The sequence below is a fragment of the Rhinolophus sinicus genome, chromosome 15 (genome assembly GCF_057876585.1).
Source record: "Rhinolophus sinicus isolate RSI-liver-muscle chromosome 15, RSI-T2T, whole genome shotgun sequence".
NCBI lineage: Eukaryota > Metazoa > Chordata > Mammalia > Chiroptera > Rhinolophidae > Rhinolophus > Rhinolophus sinicus.
The window spans coordinates 98,420,794-98,436,807 of record NC_142515.1 but is presented as its reverse complement, the minus strand read 5'-3'; the positions used below and the strand labels follow the sequence as shown (position 1 = coordinate 98,436,807).

Genomic DNA, 16,014 nt, shown 5'->3' with positions numbered 1-16,014 from the left:
GCAACTACTTTTACTCTTCAGTTACTGCCAGAGAGAAGGGCTATATTTCTCATCCTTTAGATCTCTGCTCAAGCGTCAGTTATCCTGACAGACTTTCCCTCACTTCCTTATCTAAAGTAATTTCTCCTCTTCCACTTGTTGTACTTCACACACAGGTGGTGTGAGCACGGGAAAAACTTGGACTCTGAACCCCGATGGCTGGGATTCAAGTCTTGGCTCTGCCACTAATTGTCTGGTGACTTTGGGCCTTGTCTCCTATTTATAAAGTAAGAGAACCCCTTCATAGGGTGCGTTAATTCCAATGATGCTTATACACAGTGCCCAGCATGTGGTAAGAGCTGTGTCGTGATTATGGCTCTCAGCATTGTGAGTATTATTCCGTCATAGCACTTTTTATTCTCTGTAACTATTTTAAGATATTTGGCAATGTGGTTACTGTCTCCCAGTGTTCCACGCCTCCATTAGAATGTGAACCCCCATGTGCAAGCATCTTGTCTTTCTGGTTTTCCGTGGTCACCTGAGGTCCTTGTACAGCACCTGCCCGTAGTAGGCTCTCAATAAAGATTGACTGAATGAATGAATGAGCAACCTAAGAATCTTTTAAACCGAAACCAAAAATGAACTAGTTTTTAGATGTTGCCAACTTTTACATTTTCTTTTCAGCTAATACCCCCATCCTTCATCACCTAGGCATATATTTTATCATTGGCTTATCTTTGTGTTACATCAGGAAATAACATTCCTCAAAGCCAGAAGGTCTCTTGTGTGACCTGAGTGAGATCTTTTTTTAAATGAAGCTGGGTGAGTTGTTGGTTATGCCAAGTTTAGAATTTTTCCAGACTAAAATAATGGTGGATTTACTTTGGATATTCTGGGGATTAGATCATGGAACCTCTCTTTTTTATCTCTAAAATAGAGAAGACTCCCTGATACTTTCTGAGGTGAATTTTCACCTGATTGAGATTATGCCTTTGGCTGACGTTAAGCAGAGAACACTGCCCATGTTTAAAGTGCACGGTTGGTGAGGTGTTTGTTGTTTTCAGCGTGTAGAATCTACCCATAGGCAAATCCTGGGAGAGCTTTCTAGGACTAGGGCATCAAATTAAGTACTATCAGCCTTAACAATGGAAAGTCATGTGAGGGTCTCACAGAGCACAAGTGGCCTAGGTGGGAGTGCTGACTTCCTCTTCTAAGGAGACAGGGAATTGGGAGACATGCTCTGTGTTCCAGGAATAAAAAGTGGAGGTTTATGTACATAGTTTGAAGTTGCCAAGGTGACCCTTGGAGGAGCTAAAAATAGCAATGTTAACTTTATTTCTTAACTTACAGCCTTTGCTCTAGAGAATAATGAGTGCAGAAGACCAAAATAATAGTCTTGGATTTAATCATCAGAGTTGATTGAATGATATAAAACGATATTCTGTCATTCATGTTTTTGAATGTATTATTTTAATTTTAAAATTAAAAAGTGAAATGTGCAGTTGACTGAAATAATATTTTATTGAAAAAAATGTAGGAAAATTTGGGGGAAGTTGGAAAGACAGAATTACTATATTGCTTAGCTGCCAAATTTCCCTTTCAATTCCGAAGTGAATTAATTTTTTAAAAAGCAATTTGAAGAAATTGTTGGAAGGTAAGAAAGGCAGAATTACTATGTTGCTTACCACACTTTCTCCTTCAGTTCTGAAGTAAATCAATTTTTATAAATGAAAGTTAGAGACATTGTTGAGAAATCAGTAAGGGAGAATTAGTCCATTGCTTAGCATCATATGTTCATCTTTAATTCTGATTGACTGAATACTTTGGAGAAGCATTTCTTTTTGGCATTGTGGGGTCTGTCCCATGATGCAGGTTTTCCTATCTTCTGAATGTTACCAGCTCGATGCAAATACTTGTTGCCTTTCATTCTGCCACAATGATAGAAAGAAAAATAAGCACTGGCTTCTGAATTTCAAAGGGCAAAAGTGGGTCTTCAGTGGACACGAGGAACAACTGCTTAATACAGCTACTGTGTTTCCCCGAAAATAAGACCTAGCCAGACAGTCAGCTCTAATGCATCTTTTGGAGCAAAAATTAATATAAGACCCCGTATTATATTATATTATATAATATGTTATATATGACCCGGTCTTATATAGGACTGGGTATAATATAATATATAATATAATATATGACCCGGTCTTATATAATATATGACCCGGTCTTATAGTAAAACAAGACCGAGTCCTATATTAATTTTTGCTCCAAAAGATGTATTAGAGCTGATTGTCCAGCTAGATCTTATTTTCAAGGAAACACGGTAGCGGCAATTTGACTAGACTCAATCTGAAAAGGAGTCCTTTAAATTAGGTAAGGATCCTTATTTAGGGCAGTTTATGCTCCATCTATTATTCAGCAGCCTCTTACTAATTTAAGAGTTTCTTTTTGTTTTCCGTTAGGAAAACGTCAGGCGCTGAGATTCTGAAGATCAGTTTATGTTTATTGAGTTCTCACTGCATGAATTGTCCATTTCCGGTACACTGGGTAGTTTTATAGAACATAAAAATGCAGGTCTCCTGTAGAGCCTTAATCAGGGGCCGAGGATAATGACCAAATGGTGTCTAATGTCAACAATGACTCCCCAAGGATACCTCAAATTCTTTAGCTTGGCCATATTCCCCTACACAGACCCAGAGCCCCAGCTAAGTTGGTCTACTGATCCTTCCTGGAAAATATATTTTGGAATTGCTGCCTTTACAGCTCATCTGGGATATTTCTTTGTCCCTTTATCTGTGGAAAGCTCACACTTTCTTCCAGGTTCAAATGAATACTCTTATGTCTCATGAAGCCTTTCTTTTCTAATTCTCTTATGCAGAAACAAAACAGAGCAGAACAGCCCTCTCCTTGCTTCAAACGTCTGCAGTGCCCATTTTGTGCCGTTCTTATTGATTTGCCACATGTTAAGAGTGTAGTTCTGTGTGTAGGTGGTTTAATGTTTTCCCGTGTCCCTTGAGAGGCACACCTTACCTAAACAGTATTTTTAATTATTTTATTTCTATAATATAATTGCATTCCAGAAAGGGTGGAAAGGAAAGACGTAGCCCTTAGTTCCATCACATATAATTTTGTTAAAGATCCTTCCATTCTTTTTCCTTATGCTTTAATGATCCTACACACACATGACTCTTCATGATTATAGTACTACTAGCCATCAGTTTTTATGCCTACGTAATACACATTCTAGTAGCTAAACTGTAATTTAGCTAATTATTTTTTCCATGGTTTAAACAAGTTGAGTGTCTTGTTTAGGAATACACGCTCCGTAACTGAGAGGTGAATCATGGCGTCCGCCCATGGCTGCCCTGTACTCCTGCACTAGCTTCAGGCCACAGGCGACACTTGTTAGTACCCCGAATGTGTGTCCACAATTACGATTTTTACCAAACTTCCCTAAAGAAGTGTATAGCCCATGTTGACTTTTTTCATCAAGAATAATGACAGCTGTTCAAGTTCTAACACTGAAAAGGTTAATTTTCACCAATGATTTGTTACTCAGCAATTTCAAATATCTGAGTTTGTCCTTTTGAAGAGAACAATCACAAATTGATTAACACCGTAATATTTTAAGGTCTTTTAAATGTTATTATTTAAAAATTGTATTGTTGTTATGGACATCTTCAGTTTGGCTAGTAACTAAGGCTTTAGGAAGCAGAGGCGATTCCCTTTAACTAACCAAGTGTTAAATCTTGCCTGTAGCCTATGACGAAAGATGAACGAATGTCCTTTGCTATTCTACGCACTTGTGTGCATGTATGGTACATAAATGGCATGAACAGACGAGGCATCTTGGTTATTAAACCAATGAGGAACAAGTTTCTCCATAATGAAATAGAACGTGTTTCAGGAACATTTTTCCTAAGTGTTTGTAAGATGTCTTTTATAATAGAGGTTAGTGGCAATGTACCTGTTAGGTTTCCTTTATGTATGGAACAAACATTTCTCTATATGCTGAAAAGAAGGAAGATTTTAAACAAAAATATGAAGTTATTATGGTCAGTACTCCCAGCATTCTCTTTCTGGGCCAGATTCCTTCTTAGTGATTACTATTCCCCACCTTCCGTCACGTGCACACACACACACACACACACACGCACACACGCACGCACACTTACTTTAGGTGCCAGGGCAGAGGAAACATCCATTCACTGATTTATTGACTAATTACCCATCACTATGGAATTTCTGCCAGTGTGTCATTTGACAAAGTTTTACTTAGAATTTAATGACAATTCCATATTCTTAACCTCCTGACATATATATACCCACACACACACATACATTTACATATATATATTTCTTCTATAGCATTCCTACATCTGGTAATGAGGTCCTTGAAAATGAATTGTGTCATAGGAATGTATACTTTTGATTTATAGACGTTTCTTTTTTATGGTGTGCATTTGGTGAACAAATACCAAATAGAAAGAATCATACACAAAACCCAGTAAGCACAGTGAACTGAACTGAGCCCAGTTTGTTTTTGTTTTTTAAGTGTATTTTTTCCAGGACCCATCAGCTCTAAGTCAAGTAGTTGTTTCAATCTAGTTGTGGAGGGTGCAGCACACAGTGGCCCATGTGGGGATCGAACTGGCAACCTTGTTGTTAGGAGCACTGCGCTCTGCCCCCTGAGCCCAGTTTTTAAGTTATCCATTTAGTCCGTCTCCTCAGCACCATAATTAGATTATAGATCTGTTGCTTCAGAAGTAACATTACTTTTATTACTAAGTATTACTGCCTTGTGTGACTTAACTTTCAGGGTAGAGCTTTCTTCTTGTCATCATTTCTGCCTGTTCACTGTTCACGGTCTCTATCTCATCTTCCTTTGCACTTGCCATATCCTCCTGGGTCTCTCATCCACCAGGAACTTGGCCATATCGTGTGTCTTTTCTGTTTTGCATTTCAGTTATTCGCTTTCCCCTGGCTCCCCCTAAATGTAGGGAAATTATCAGCTTTTTGTTCACCTCTAAACAATATTCCTTGACTGTAGTGCCCTCAAGATATGATTCTACTTCTTTCCTTTCTTTCCCTGCCAAAACCCTCACAAGAGTCACTTACACCCACTCAGTGCCTCTGCTTTCTTACTCCCTGCGGTTAGCCTTGGGCCCCTCCAGTCCCTGAAATTGCCCTCCTGGCTGCCAATAAATGCCTTTTGTTAGCTCTTATTTTGTTGTTTCTTCCTCTCAGTGACATCTACCACTATTCTTTCTTTCTTTTTTCCCCCTCATAAAATTAACCATCACGACTACCATTCTTAATCTCCCTGTAACTCTGCCTTTTTCATTTCTGGGGCATTGGTTGAATGGTTGGTCTGGGAACCTTTGCAAGGTCTTTTCATAGCTTGAAATTTTAAGTGTCTTTTGCTTTTCCTCCTACCCCTGCTGTCTGCTCTATTATTTTCCTCCCTTAAGTCAGAGGACAACTAGTGTGATCCCACGACTTTTATGCATGGCTTGCAGAATGGTTGTATTTTAATTAGTTGTTAAGGTGGAAAACTCAGGAGATTGTACATAGGCCTCACCTGTCCGAGCTCTGCTGACGTGTGAATTTGCACCTCTTACCGTTAATGTTAGAAATCCATAGTGCTATTTCCTAGGTCATCTTTTCTCACGAGTCAGAGGAGATGCTACTGTGTTTCCCCTTCCCCGCCCATTGCTATGCCTGGCTTACATAGTAGTAGGCACTCAAACAACTTTTGGATGAGTGAAAGGCTCCATTGAGTTGGATTCCATTGGGTTGGATTCTGGATTTGAGGGCTCTCTACTTGACACAGAAGTCACTGCCTCGGAGTATTCTAAATGGGATACTTTGGTTTGGGGTTGAGAAGTTATTTGTACTGTACATAGGCATAAAACTTGACAAATCATTAAATCCAACTTCATGTTACATATGAGAAATAGGAGACACACACAAGATAATGGGATTTGCCCAAGGCAACAGAGCAAGGTAAGGGCTAGCTGGGACCCCTCTGTGAATAGTGAGAGTAACTCACGTTCACACAGTCCTTTAACCTATACTCATTTCTACGTGGCGTCTGCAGAATTGATATTAGCTTCCCCTTTTTATATAGCTAAGGAAACTGAAGCCATGAAATTTAAATGGTTCACCCAAGATTATTCAACTAGGGAGGGCAGAGACCTGACTCTATCCTAGACCTTTCAACTTCAAGTTCAGAGCTTTTCCTGTGGTTTTTTCTGATGGTTCTTTATTCAGCTTCCTAACTTAAAATTCTTTTCAGGCTTTCAGTGAAGTACACCTTCCCTCCATGCCCTCATATTTCAAAATCAGAAACCCGAAAAAGAACATTCTAGTTTATTTATTTATTTATTTTTTAACAGCTGGGGCTGACAGAGGTGACAATAATTAAAATAAGCAATGAGCTGAGTAACTGCCATTTCATCTTCCTAACCTATAAGCAATGAGCTGAGTAACTGCCGTTTCATCTTCCTAACCTCGTGCAGTGAAGCAGTTACTTTGAAAATCCGTTTTCCTTGGCAGTCCTAGAGTTGTATTGTGAATCTGCGTTCCTCACTGTCCTTCTGCGAAAAGGAGTAACCCTCGTCCTTACCAGTGAACTACTTCAGGGCTCAGAAGGCTTCAGAAATGTGGGCCCTGGGAGGTCAGGGGAGTCGTTTTCAGTCGTCCTTTCTCTGTTCAGCAAATCTTTGTGCTTAATGAGCCTCGGGAGCCGGCCGCCTTGGGCACAGCTCCTGAGGTCCAGAGCTGTGCTATGCAATGTGTACAGCTATCGAGCACTTCAAATGTAGCTAGTCCCGATTGAAATGTGATGTAAGTATACAGTGCACACTAGATTGCAGAGACTCAGTCCAAAAATAAAAAGGTGTAGCTATCTCAATACATCATTACATGTTGAAGTCACCATATCTTCGATATTCTGGGTTAACTAAACTATATTGTTAAAATTCATTTTGTTTCTTTTTATCTTTTAAAACAATGTGCTATTAGAAAACTTAAAATTATACATGTGACTCGTATTGTACTTCCATTGGACAGTGCTGGTAGAGAGGCAGCCCTTCCTTCCCTTGATAATTTTAAGAGGCCAATATTTTTGTTCATTCAACAAATGCTTACAGAGGCCTAAGTGGAGTACCTACCTCAGTCAGGGAGGCTTTTGGAGCAATTTAAAAAGACTCCTGAGTAATCCCTCCAGTCTCTCCAGTGATTCCTGTTCTGAGGGGGAGTCTTATATTATAAATGAAGATCGAGCTTACGTTTGTATTTAGATCATCTGAAAACAAAAACCTTGTTACCTAAATTGCAGGGAAGAATAGAAGATTAATGGAAATAAAAATTCCCCATTGCCATTATGTAAGATCATTTTGCAAAGGACTACAATGTAAGGCAAAATATTGTTATTTCCGCTACGAGGAGCTAAATGGCATGAATTTCCATCCCCTAGCATTATAGCATTTATTCACTAGTTTGTTTGTTTGTTTGTTTGTTTTCAAAGTGTCTGACTCTCTGGGGAAGGCACACTGGACCTAGTAATACAGCAGACTGTTAAAATACTCCTTTTATTTTTTTAAATTAAATTTATTGGGGATAACATTGGTTAATAACATTATATACATTTCAAGTATACAACGTCATAATACAACATTTAAGCATGACTTTATGAAGGTGGCATTTCAAATCAGTGAGGAAGAGATGGGCATTTATATAAATGATGACAAAGCACTATCCCTACCTTATTCTTTACACAAAACCCAGTGGTTCACCTGGTTCAAAGATTGAGATGTAAAAAGAAAGAAAAGCAGGGAAGAAGGAAGGAACCATAAAAACACTAGGAAAAAAGTGATTTTATTTTTAAAAACAGTTACAGAGTAAGCTTTTTAAAGCACAATTTTAAATTGAGATGCCATAATGGAAAAAGATTCATGAATTTGGCTCATAAAATAAAAATTTATGTATAACAAACACAAGGTAAAAATTAAATTGAAAAACTGTTTCTACTTGGATGGATATATATACACATATATACACACATACATACACATTAGAGAATGATTTATAGAATATATAAAGAACATTCACTTTAAAAAAAAAAGAACATTTACAAATCTGTAAGAAAAATACTAACAACCCAATAGAAATATGGATAAAGCATGGGAATAAGCAACTCCTAGAAAGAGAAAATAGATGCTTAATCTCATTAATAAATGGAAAAATACAAAAGAAAAGAGAGGTTTCTTACCTCTCCAATGAATAGAGGTTTTTAAAATTATTGATAATACTTGATACTGTTAATAGTGTGGGAAACGCGCTTTATAATACACTATTGGAGGTGGTGAAAATTAACACTCTTTTAGAGCACAATTTGACAATGTCCTTCAAAAAAAATGTTTTAAGCTTACACTTTGATCTAACTTTTAGAAGTTTTCCCTGCAGATACGCCTGCACAGGCATGCTTGGGTGTCTTATATTATCTCTGTACATTGGAATAGCAGACTGTGAACCTATGTCTATTGACCTGGAAAAATGTTCATGAGCTGTCGGTAGAGGAGAGAGTAGTATGTACTGCTTGTTTTCATTTGTGTTAGAATTTAATAAAGTAGATGCATATTTAACAACATCTACATAGAAAATATACGGAAGGATATGTTATAAACTGTTAAATGTAGATACAGCTGGGAAATGGTCTGGGGGAGGCAGATGTGGGAAACTGGCTGAGGTCTTTCACTTTTTACTTCATAATAATCTATACTGTTTCTTTTTTTAAAAAAAATAATGAACATAACACTTTTATATTGTTAAGTCTGTTTGCCTTTTATCAGAAACTGATTAGGTTCAGGGACACTAATGGGTTATAAATTCCTTAAACCTACTATTTGAATTCTGTAGTGCTCAAAAGCTACAGAGTGATTCATCTCCAAAGCTTCATATAAAATAGTGAGTATTCAGGAGCATTTGAAATCTTGCTCGCCGGCATATGTTGTCAGTTTGGCTCAAATAAACTCATCAAAGTTCTCAAAAAAAAAAAAAAAAATTTATGTTAGTTCTCATTAAATTTTTTGTTCTCTTTTAAAAAAAAAAATGAAGCCATCTTTTTAAAAGGCCATATTCCCTCTCTTTAGCAAACAGGACCACCACACACACACAAACTATTTTGATATTTCTTAAGCTGCCTTATTGTCATTATTATTTTGTCAGTATTTCCTTTCTTGTGTTTATTTATATTTCTCATAACCTCAAAGGCTAATTCTTTATACACTGTAAGGTTTCCCAAAAAGGGACATTAGCGTTTTAAGGTCAACAAATCCCATTAGTCCAGCATGCTTTTAGCTCTAGTATGCTGAATTTTACCTTGTGTTCAACCTAAGTCTTATCAAATATCCCTTACCAGGTGCTTGGGAGAAGGCATTTTAGGGAATAAATTTATTTTCCAGGTGATGAGTGCACTCCTAAACTTAAAGGTCATGGATAGATAAATGTCAGGGAAAGCCTCCACTACTGAGCACAAACAAACATTCATAAATGAACTTTATCAAAATTCAATTAAAAGCTGTAAGATCCTTGCTTTCCTGTTGTTACTCAAGGCTAAGTTACACTTAAACAAAGGTCTCTTTAAGTTTCTGCCTGATTTACTTAATGTTTCTGCGAAATAGTCTTAACTTTATGATTTTCCTTGGAACTTAAAAAGGCAGTGAATAGCATTTCTTAATACTAACCTCTGCTGCTTTAGAAGAACTCTAAAGTGATTTTACAGTATGAAATATCCTGCTAACATATATTACCACCCATGTGTAAAAATGAAATGCAGAAAAATATAGCAGACTATTGAGAGGCATGAAAGAAATGAAATAGGAAAAAATGAACTATGCCTGTTTAAAGTAAGATTATTATACATGCGGGGAGCTAAAAGAGACAGAAAAATCACCGGCTCCAACTTCCTTATTGTGTGGATGTGGAAGCTGCAATCAAGAGAGGTAAACTAGTTCCCTGAAGATCACAAAGTTAATTAATGGTGGTGCGAGGGCTAGAACTGTGGTCTTGTATCTGCAGTTTGCTAGTTCCTCGCACCATGATGTATCTACTTGCATACACATGCTTCTGCATATAGGCTGTGTTTTTCTAAACATGCCAACCCTGTGGTCCAGCAGTTCCACTCCTGGACATATACTCAATATCCAGATGAGAGCTGTGTCCACCAAAAGACGTGCAAGAGTATTCATGGCAGCATTGTTCTTCATAGCCAAAATCTATAGGAGGGAAGGTAGGAGAAAGGGGAGGGGAGAAGAGGAAACAGGAGAGGAGAGAAGGGGAACCCAAATGTGAATCAACAGTAGGATGGATAAATAAATTGTGGTATATCCACACAGTGGAATGTTACACCATAATTTAAAAAACAAAACAAAACAAACAACTGATTCATGGAGCACTATGGATAAATCTCCAGAAAGCTTATGTATTGTTGAATGAAAGAAACCTGGCATAAGAAATTATGGAGCGCACTTGTGTTATTTATATGTCTGTTTGCAAACTCCTTAAGGTCAGGGACCATTTCTCTGCATCCTCAGATCTCTGGGACCTTGCATGTTATCTGGCACATAATAGGTGCACAATGTCTATTTTAATGGAAATTATCTGGTATAGAGAAAGACACAAGGGAAGTATTTTTCTATGGAGAAAAACAGCAGGAAATATAGCAAATGATACTTCAATTCTCAGGTGTTTATTCCAGAGCACAGCATTTGGAAACCTGAAATATTAGCAAAATATTACACTTGCCTAGTTATGACCATAACTAGACTATAGTAATATTTCAGAGTATTTCAGAACAGACACTGCTAAGGGAGCCTATGGTTTGACCCCAGAATTAATTCATCCATGATATCAAGCAGATGTCATAGTTTTCTCTATTCATATTTTTTGGCCTCAATGTGGAGAAAGTCTTCTCAACTCCTACTCCTATTTCTCACTCAATGTAACAGGAGTGGTGCTGAGTTAATTGGTCAGATATTAGCACACCGATCAGGTCATACTTTTGAGGATTTGTGCCTTGGGGTCTATCCCAATGAGCTTATACTGTAAGAAGACTTTCTCTCTCGCTTCCCTTGCCCCCTGGCATTGCTGGGTACACTGGCCTTTCATCTCATTGGGGTGACAAGTGTGGGATGAGGGGGATGGGGTAGCTCTTCTGTCTGCTTCGATGTCAGACTCCTTACACCCAGCCTGTGTGGGAATGAGGACCTGACCACCACATGGTTCACTGCCATTTATTAGAGCTTTACACTGAGGTTTGGGCCACTCTCACCATAGGAATACAACATTCATTGCTTCCTTTGGGCATTTGATTCTCTTGGGGACCACCAAGAAGGTGAGATGGCTAACCCAAGGTAAGGTTTGTAAACTCTGGATCCCTTGGTCAAATGCTATTCTGATGCTATCATGCAGCCACCCTTTAACAGTACCTCATTTCTTCATCCGGAAGCACACAGCACAAAGAGCCATGATTCTCTTTCTCCGGTCACTGGTACGTCAGGCATTGATGGTTGTCACTGGGGCTTGACTACCTATTATTCCAAATTGTCACATGGAAAAAATACTGGAAGTCTGAAGGAGAGCTTTGCTCATGTTTGAAAAAGATATGCCCTACTAATTATAGATCAGACAGGCCAGATGGATTTGAGTCCTTGGGGGAACCACAGGAAAAAATTGCTAATCCATTTGCAATCGTCTATAGAAGCACCGGCTTCTGAGCTGCAATTAATACAGCTTTGTGAACAGCCACTTGTGCCAAAGCAAGTTCACTTTGTTAAATATTGACCAACAGGGTTTCCATTCTTCTAGTAGGACGTTCTCATCAACAGGATGAAAAGACATGGTCCCAAATATTTAGGTGGGTTAAAAAAAAAAACATTTGATGATATTATTTTATCTAAAGGCATTTGTGAAATGCTGAGATGGGAAAATCTCTATTATCCTTAATATTTTCTAAATTACCTTTTAAAAGTTTATTTTTCGTCTTAATTTTTTTTATGACAGGTTAAACTATACTCAATGTTTTCTCATTATTGTAATATCTAATAGGTTTTATGCAGCTTGTTTTCATTGAAGCTTTCCGGAAATGTTATATTTTACCTCCAGGAAAACAAAAATTTTGTGTTCTTTCCTTTCTTGCTGGTGCTATCAGCCCATGCTCAGTTTATGACCCCCGGTGCCCTCACTTCACACTCAGACAAGTTTTCAAATAGACTAAGTTAGCTTTGCAAACAGGACTTGAATTTCATGTTTTACCCTGTTATGATTTAAAATTTAAGCGCCTGGGAACATAACACAATGACATGACAAAAAACATATCGAGTTTCTACCAACTTTTTTGTGAGGCTCCCCCAAATACATAGAGGTAGGAAGTTCATTTATAAGGAAGTGCATGAGTTAACATTTAATGGTTTCATTCTTTGTCATCTTGCTAATTTTTACCAAACTCAGAAGCTGCCCTTCAGTGTTCAGTTGTGCTCTGAGCACATTCCCGGCATTGTTGGGCAGTGGAGTTGTCAGTCAGACAGATGTACCCTTTTGATTACTTTTCTCTAAATTTTATCAGTGAACTGAATAACTCTTCATTTAACAATGGGCAAATTTTAAAATTAGGTATTCTGAAGATTCCTGGGGAAAAAATGTTCTTAACCATATCAGTCTTGCATTGAAATTGTTTTTGGTTGATTTAATATCTCTATCGGTGACATAGACACTACAATAAATCCCAGATTTGAGAGAAAATACGTCTCCCATGGAAAAGAAATCTATACGTACTTGCACAGGCAAACTTTCAAATGGTGACATTAAGTTTTTTGATAAAAGGGTCGTTGAAAAATCAGTCTCCCTGAGTCCCTGAGAATGTTGTAACCTTCTTCTGTTGATTGGTTGGTTTGCAGTTCAACTCGGCTGCTAAGCAGCTGATAGAGTGGGATAAGCCTCCGGTGCCAGGAGGTGATGCTGGAGAAGGCACCTCGGCGGCAGCCCAGAGCAGCGCTGCCCCAAAGCACTCTGACACCAAGAAGAACACCAAAAAGCGGCACTCCTTCACTTCCCTCACCATGGCCAGCAAATCCTCCCAGGCGTCCCAGAACCGCCACTCCATGGAGATCAGCCCTCCTGTTCTCATCAGCTCCAGCAACCCCACCGCCGCGGCACGCATCAGTGAGCTCTCGGGCCTCTCTTGCAGTGCCCCTTCTCAGGTAAGTTCTCCAGCAGGCAAGGCAAGAGCTCAGCCACAACAGGGATCTGTGCGCCAGCGTGTTTGTTCACTGGCTGAAACTTACCGCTTATCGGAGCTTTCAGAAGGTAGGAGGGGAGCAAAAGCCTTTCTCACTTTCTACGGGGAGAAATGGAGTATGGGAAATTAACTTGAGTGCATTCACCCCAAACTGCTCTGTCATTTTCAAAAGAAAGGTCAGAGATTACAAGATGATTGAAAGTTTCCCTGAGCAATCCCTCAGTTTTACAGAACCTTCTCAAAAAGCTGCTTTGGGAGATCTCGCCAACTAAAACTTGATCTCCATCCCCACTGAAGATGCTGCAGATAACTTCCCTTGATAGTTAGGCTTCCCTGTCAGAGTTATGGAGGAAGGATGTGAAGAAACAATTTAAATTAAAAATTGGTGTAGCTTTTTTTTTTTTTTTTTTAAAGCTCTTTGTTCATCAAGACTTTGGCCTGTCTTACAAAGTGGCTACACGTTATTCTCGTGTGAAGAGAAATGCACGATATAATTGGGAACATTCGTTCATTTGGCAAACATTTATTGAGTGCCTTATTATAGATCCTTCTAGGCCCTGGGCATACCAAGATAAATAAGATAATAGGACTTTCCTAGTTAGACCTTAATTCTGGACTATAAAATGAGCCTAACTGTGGCCCTGCCTGAGTCACAGGGCTGCTGTAGTTACCCAATTCGATGACAGCTGTAGTTTCCTCAACCTGAAGGTCAGAGAGGCTGGAACACAGTAGCCTGCCACAAATGGGAGAGATTCCCTTGAACTCTCATAATTCATGCAGATTTTACATTCTACTCAAAATTACATTTACGTTTTATACAAAAAACATAGTATAGCTATAGGTTTAAAAAAACACACATAAAAATCAATTATTTTACCGAGAGAGAGAGAGAGAGAGAGAGAGAGAGAGAGAGAGAGGAAGCAGTGAGGGAGGGAAGACACCACAGTCCTTCTCAAGAAGCCTACACAATTTAATAAATACCTGTTTTGGACCACAGAATAAACATTTACAATACAGTTTTTGGTATTCTTTGCCAATAGTATTAAAAATCGTTCTCTCTCAGACTCATTTATTTGACCCTGCTCTTTTAGATTCATACTGCTGGTTGTGAATTAAATGCTTTCATTCTCCGAATGGCATTGTGGTTTGTCAGTGTTTTTCAGGCGGTAGGGCCATGAAACTTTTGATCTTAAGAGGGACATAGAACACAAACACACGTCCTAGAACACGAGGGCAATGAGGGCAGAGGTCTTTGTTTTGTTCACTGATATGTCTCCAAGTCAGACATATAGACGCACTCAATAAATATTTGTTGAATGAATGAGTCACCTGAAAAATGGGAAGAGAGGAGAATCCTGTTATTTTCCATGTAACTAATTATACTTTGTGAAAAGTAGACTTGGTTTATAGATCAGAGCAAGAAGTACCAAGTGAGGTTACTCTGGAAAGGTAACCTCTGGAGATTTTTGAATTAGGTTCGATAGAGGGAGCTCGACAAGTTGGCGAGTCACTAAAAGCAAACCACCTGGATCATTTGACTGGTCTTTATTCTGTGACCTAGCAACATTCGCACAATGATGTTTTCTTGAAATAAAAGATAAGTTTCTGCTAAGAATAGGGGCAACTCAGCGTGGGAATAGTTTTAAAAGGATAGGCAGTAATCTTTTGGCAGTTGAGAAAATTAAAAGAGAAAGGAAGATAAACTCAGCATTTGTATCTTTTGTGGCGAACTCAGCAGTCAGGTATGAGCATGTCTGATGCTGCCTCATCAGACCTGGGAAAGAGGACTGCAAAAACGGAGTCATTTTTGTTTGGGTTTGAGTAGCTTAGGAAACAAGGTTCTCTCTGTGTTCCCATTAAAACAGTTTCCTCTTCGACCATTCCACCCCTCCTCCCAACAACTAATGCGTTCTGTTTTCAGTGGTAACGATTGCCTCAGGGAGAAGTTACCTCTAGAAGAAAATGGGGGGGTGTTTGAAGTGCTGCCTGGTTTCTCCAGCCCAGGTTTACAGAAAACATTACTTATCTAGGGTACTGCAAACATTGGAGGGAACCACAGTCCACAATAAAGCAATGAGTAGGTGTAGCATATGTGATAGGCAAACACTCTCCTAGCCGTGGAGATGAGTGGATATGGGACAACGGCACGTGTGCACCTATGAAATAGGGCTCTTCTTTTCTTCTGCCCAGCAAAGGACCTGTCAGTAGATTTGACTGAAGCCTACGGCTGAATGTGTCTCCTGCTATTGGCCTGATTTCTGTCTTGCTTTTTCTTCATTAGGTTTGGTCGCATTTATTTAAAGATCCAAAGTAAGGGGCCTAAAGAAGTGAGTGTTCATTTTTCTCTCACCCCAGTGAAGTCTACATATAGTTTAGTGATGGTGTGATGGCACCTTCCAGCTCATCTTTCCACCGTATGGTTAGATTCCTTATCCTCATGTTTCTCTGTGGTAATTAGAGATCTCTCTCTGTCACATCCAAATTCTAGGCAACGGGATAGGGAAATGGACCAAAGAATGGTGCAAAGGACTGTTTTGCTATTGTATTTGGTGACTCTTCAGTAAAGGCTGAACTTTGAAGTACATAAATTGGAAGATTATTTATAGGCAGTGCTGTCCAGGTGGTCACTGGAACAGAGGTGCCCAGGGGTCTGTGATTGACATCTGTAAAAGCAGCATGCTACTGTAATCAACCAAGACGTGTTTCCTGCTCTGCTGGCCACACCCATGGTAGTTTTT

At 38.9% G+C, this 16,014-nt stretch overlaps 1 protein-coding gene across 2 annotated transcripts in view; it reads left to right on the top strand.

Annotated features, from left to right (window-relative positions):
- The window catches only part of SH3RF1 (SH3 domain containing ring finger 1), a 152,835-nt gene that overhangs the window by 101,787 nt on the left and 35,034 nt on the right, over window positions 1–16,014 (top strand). For both annotated transcript variants that reach the window (XM_074338299.2, XM_074338300.2), the window contains exon 5: window positions 12,936–13,238. In XM_074338299.2, coding sequence (XP_074194400.1) covers window positions 12,936–13,238 — 303 coding nt within the window. The remainder of the gene's footprint in view (window positions 1–12,935; window positions 13,239–16,014) is intronic.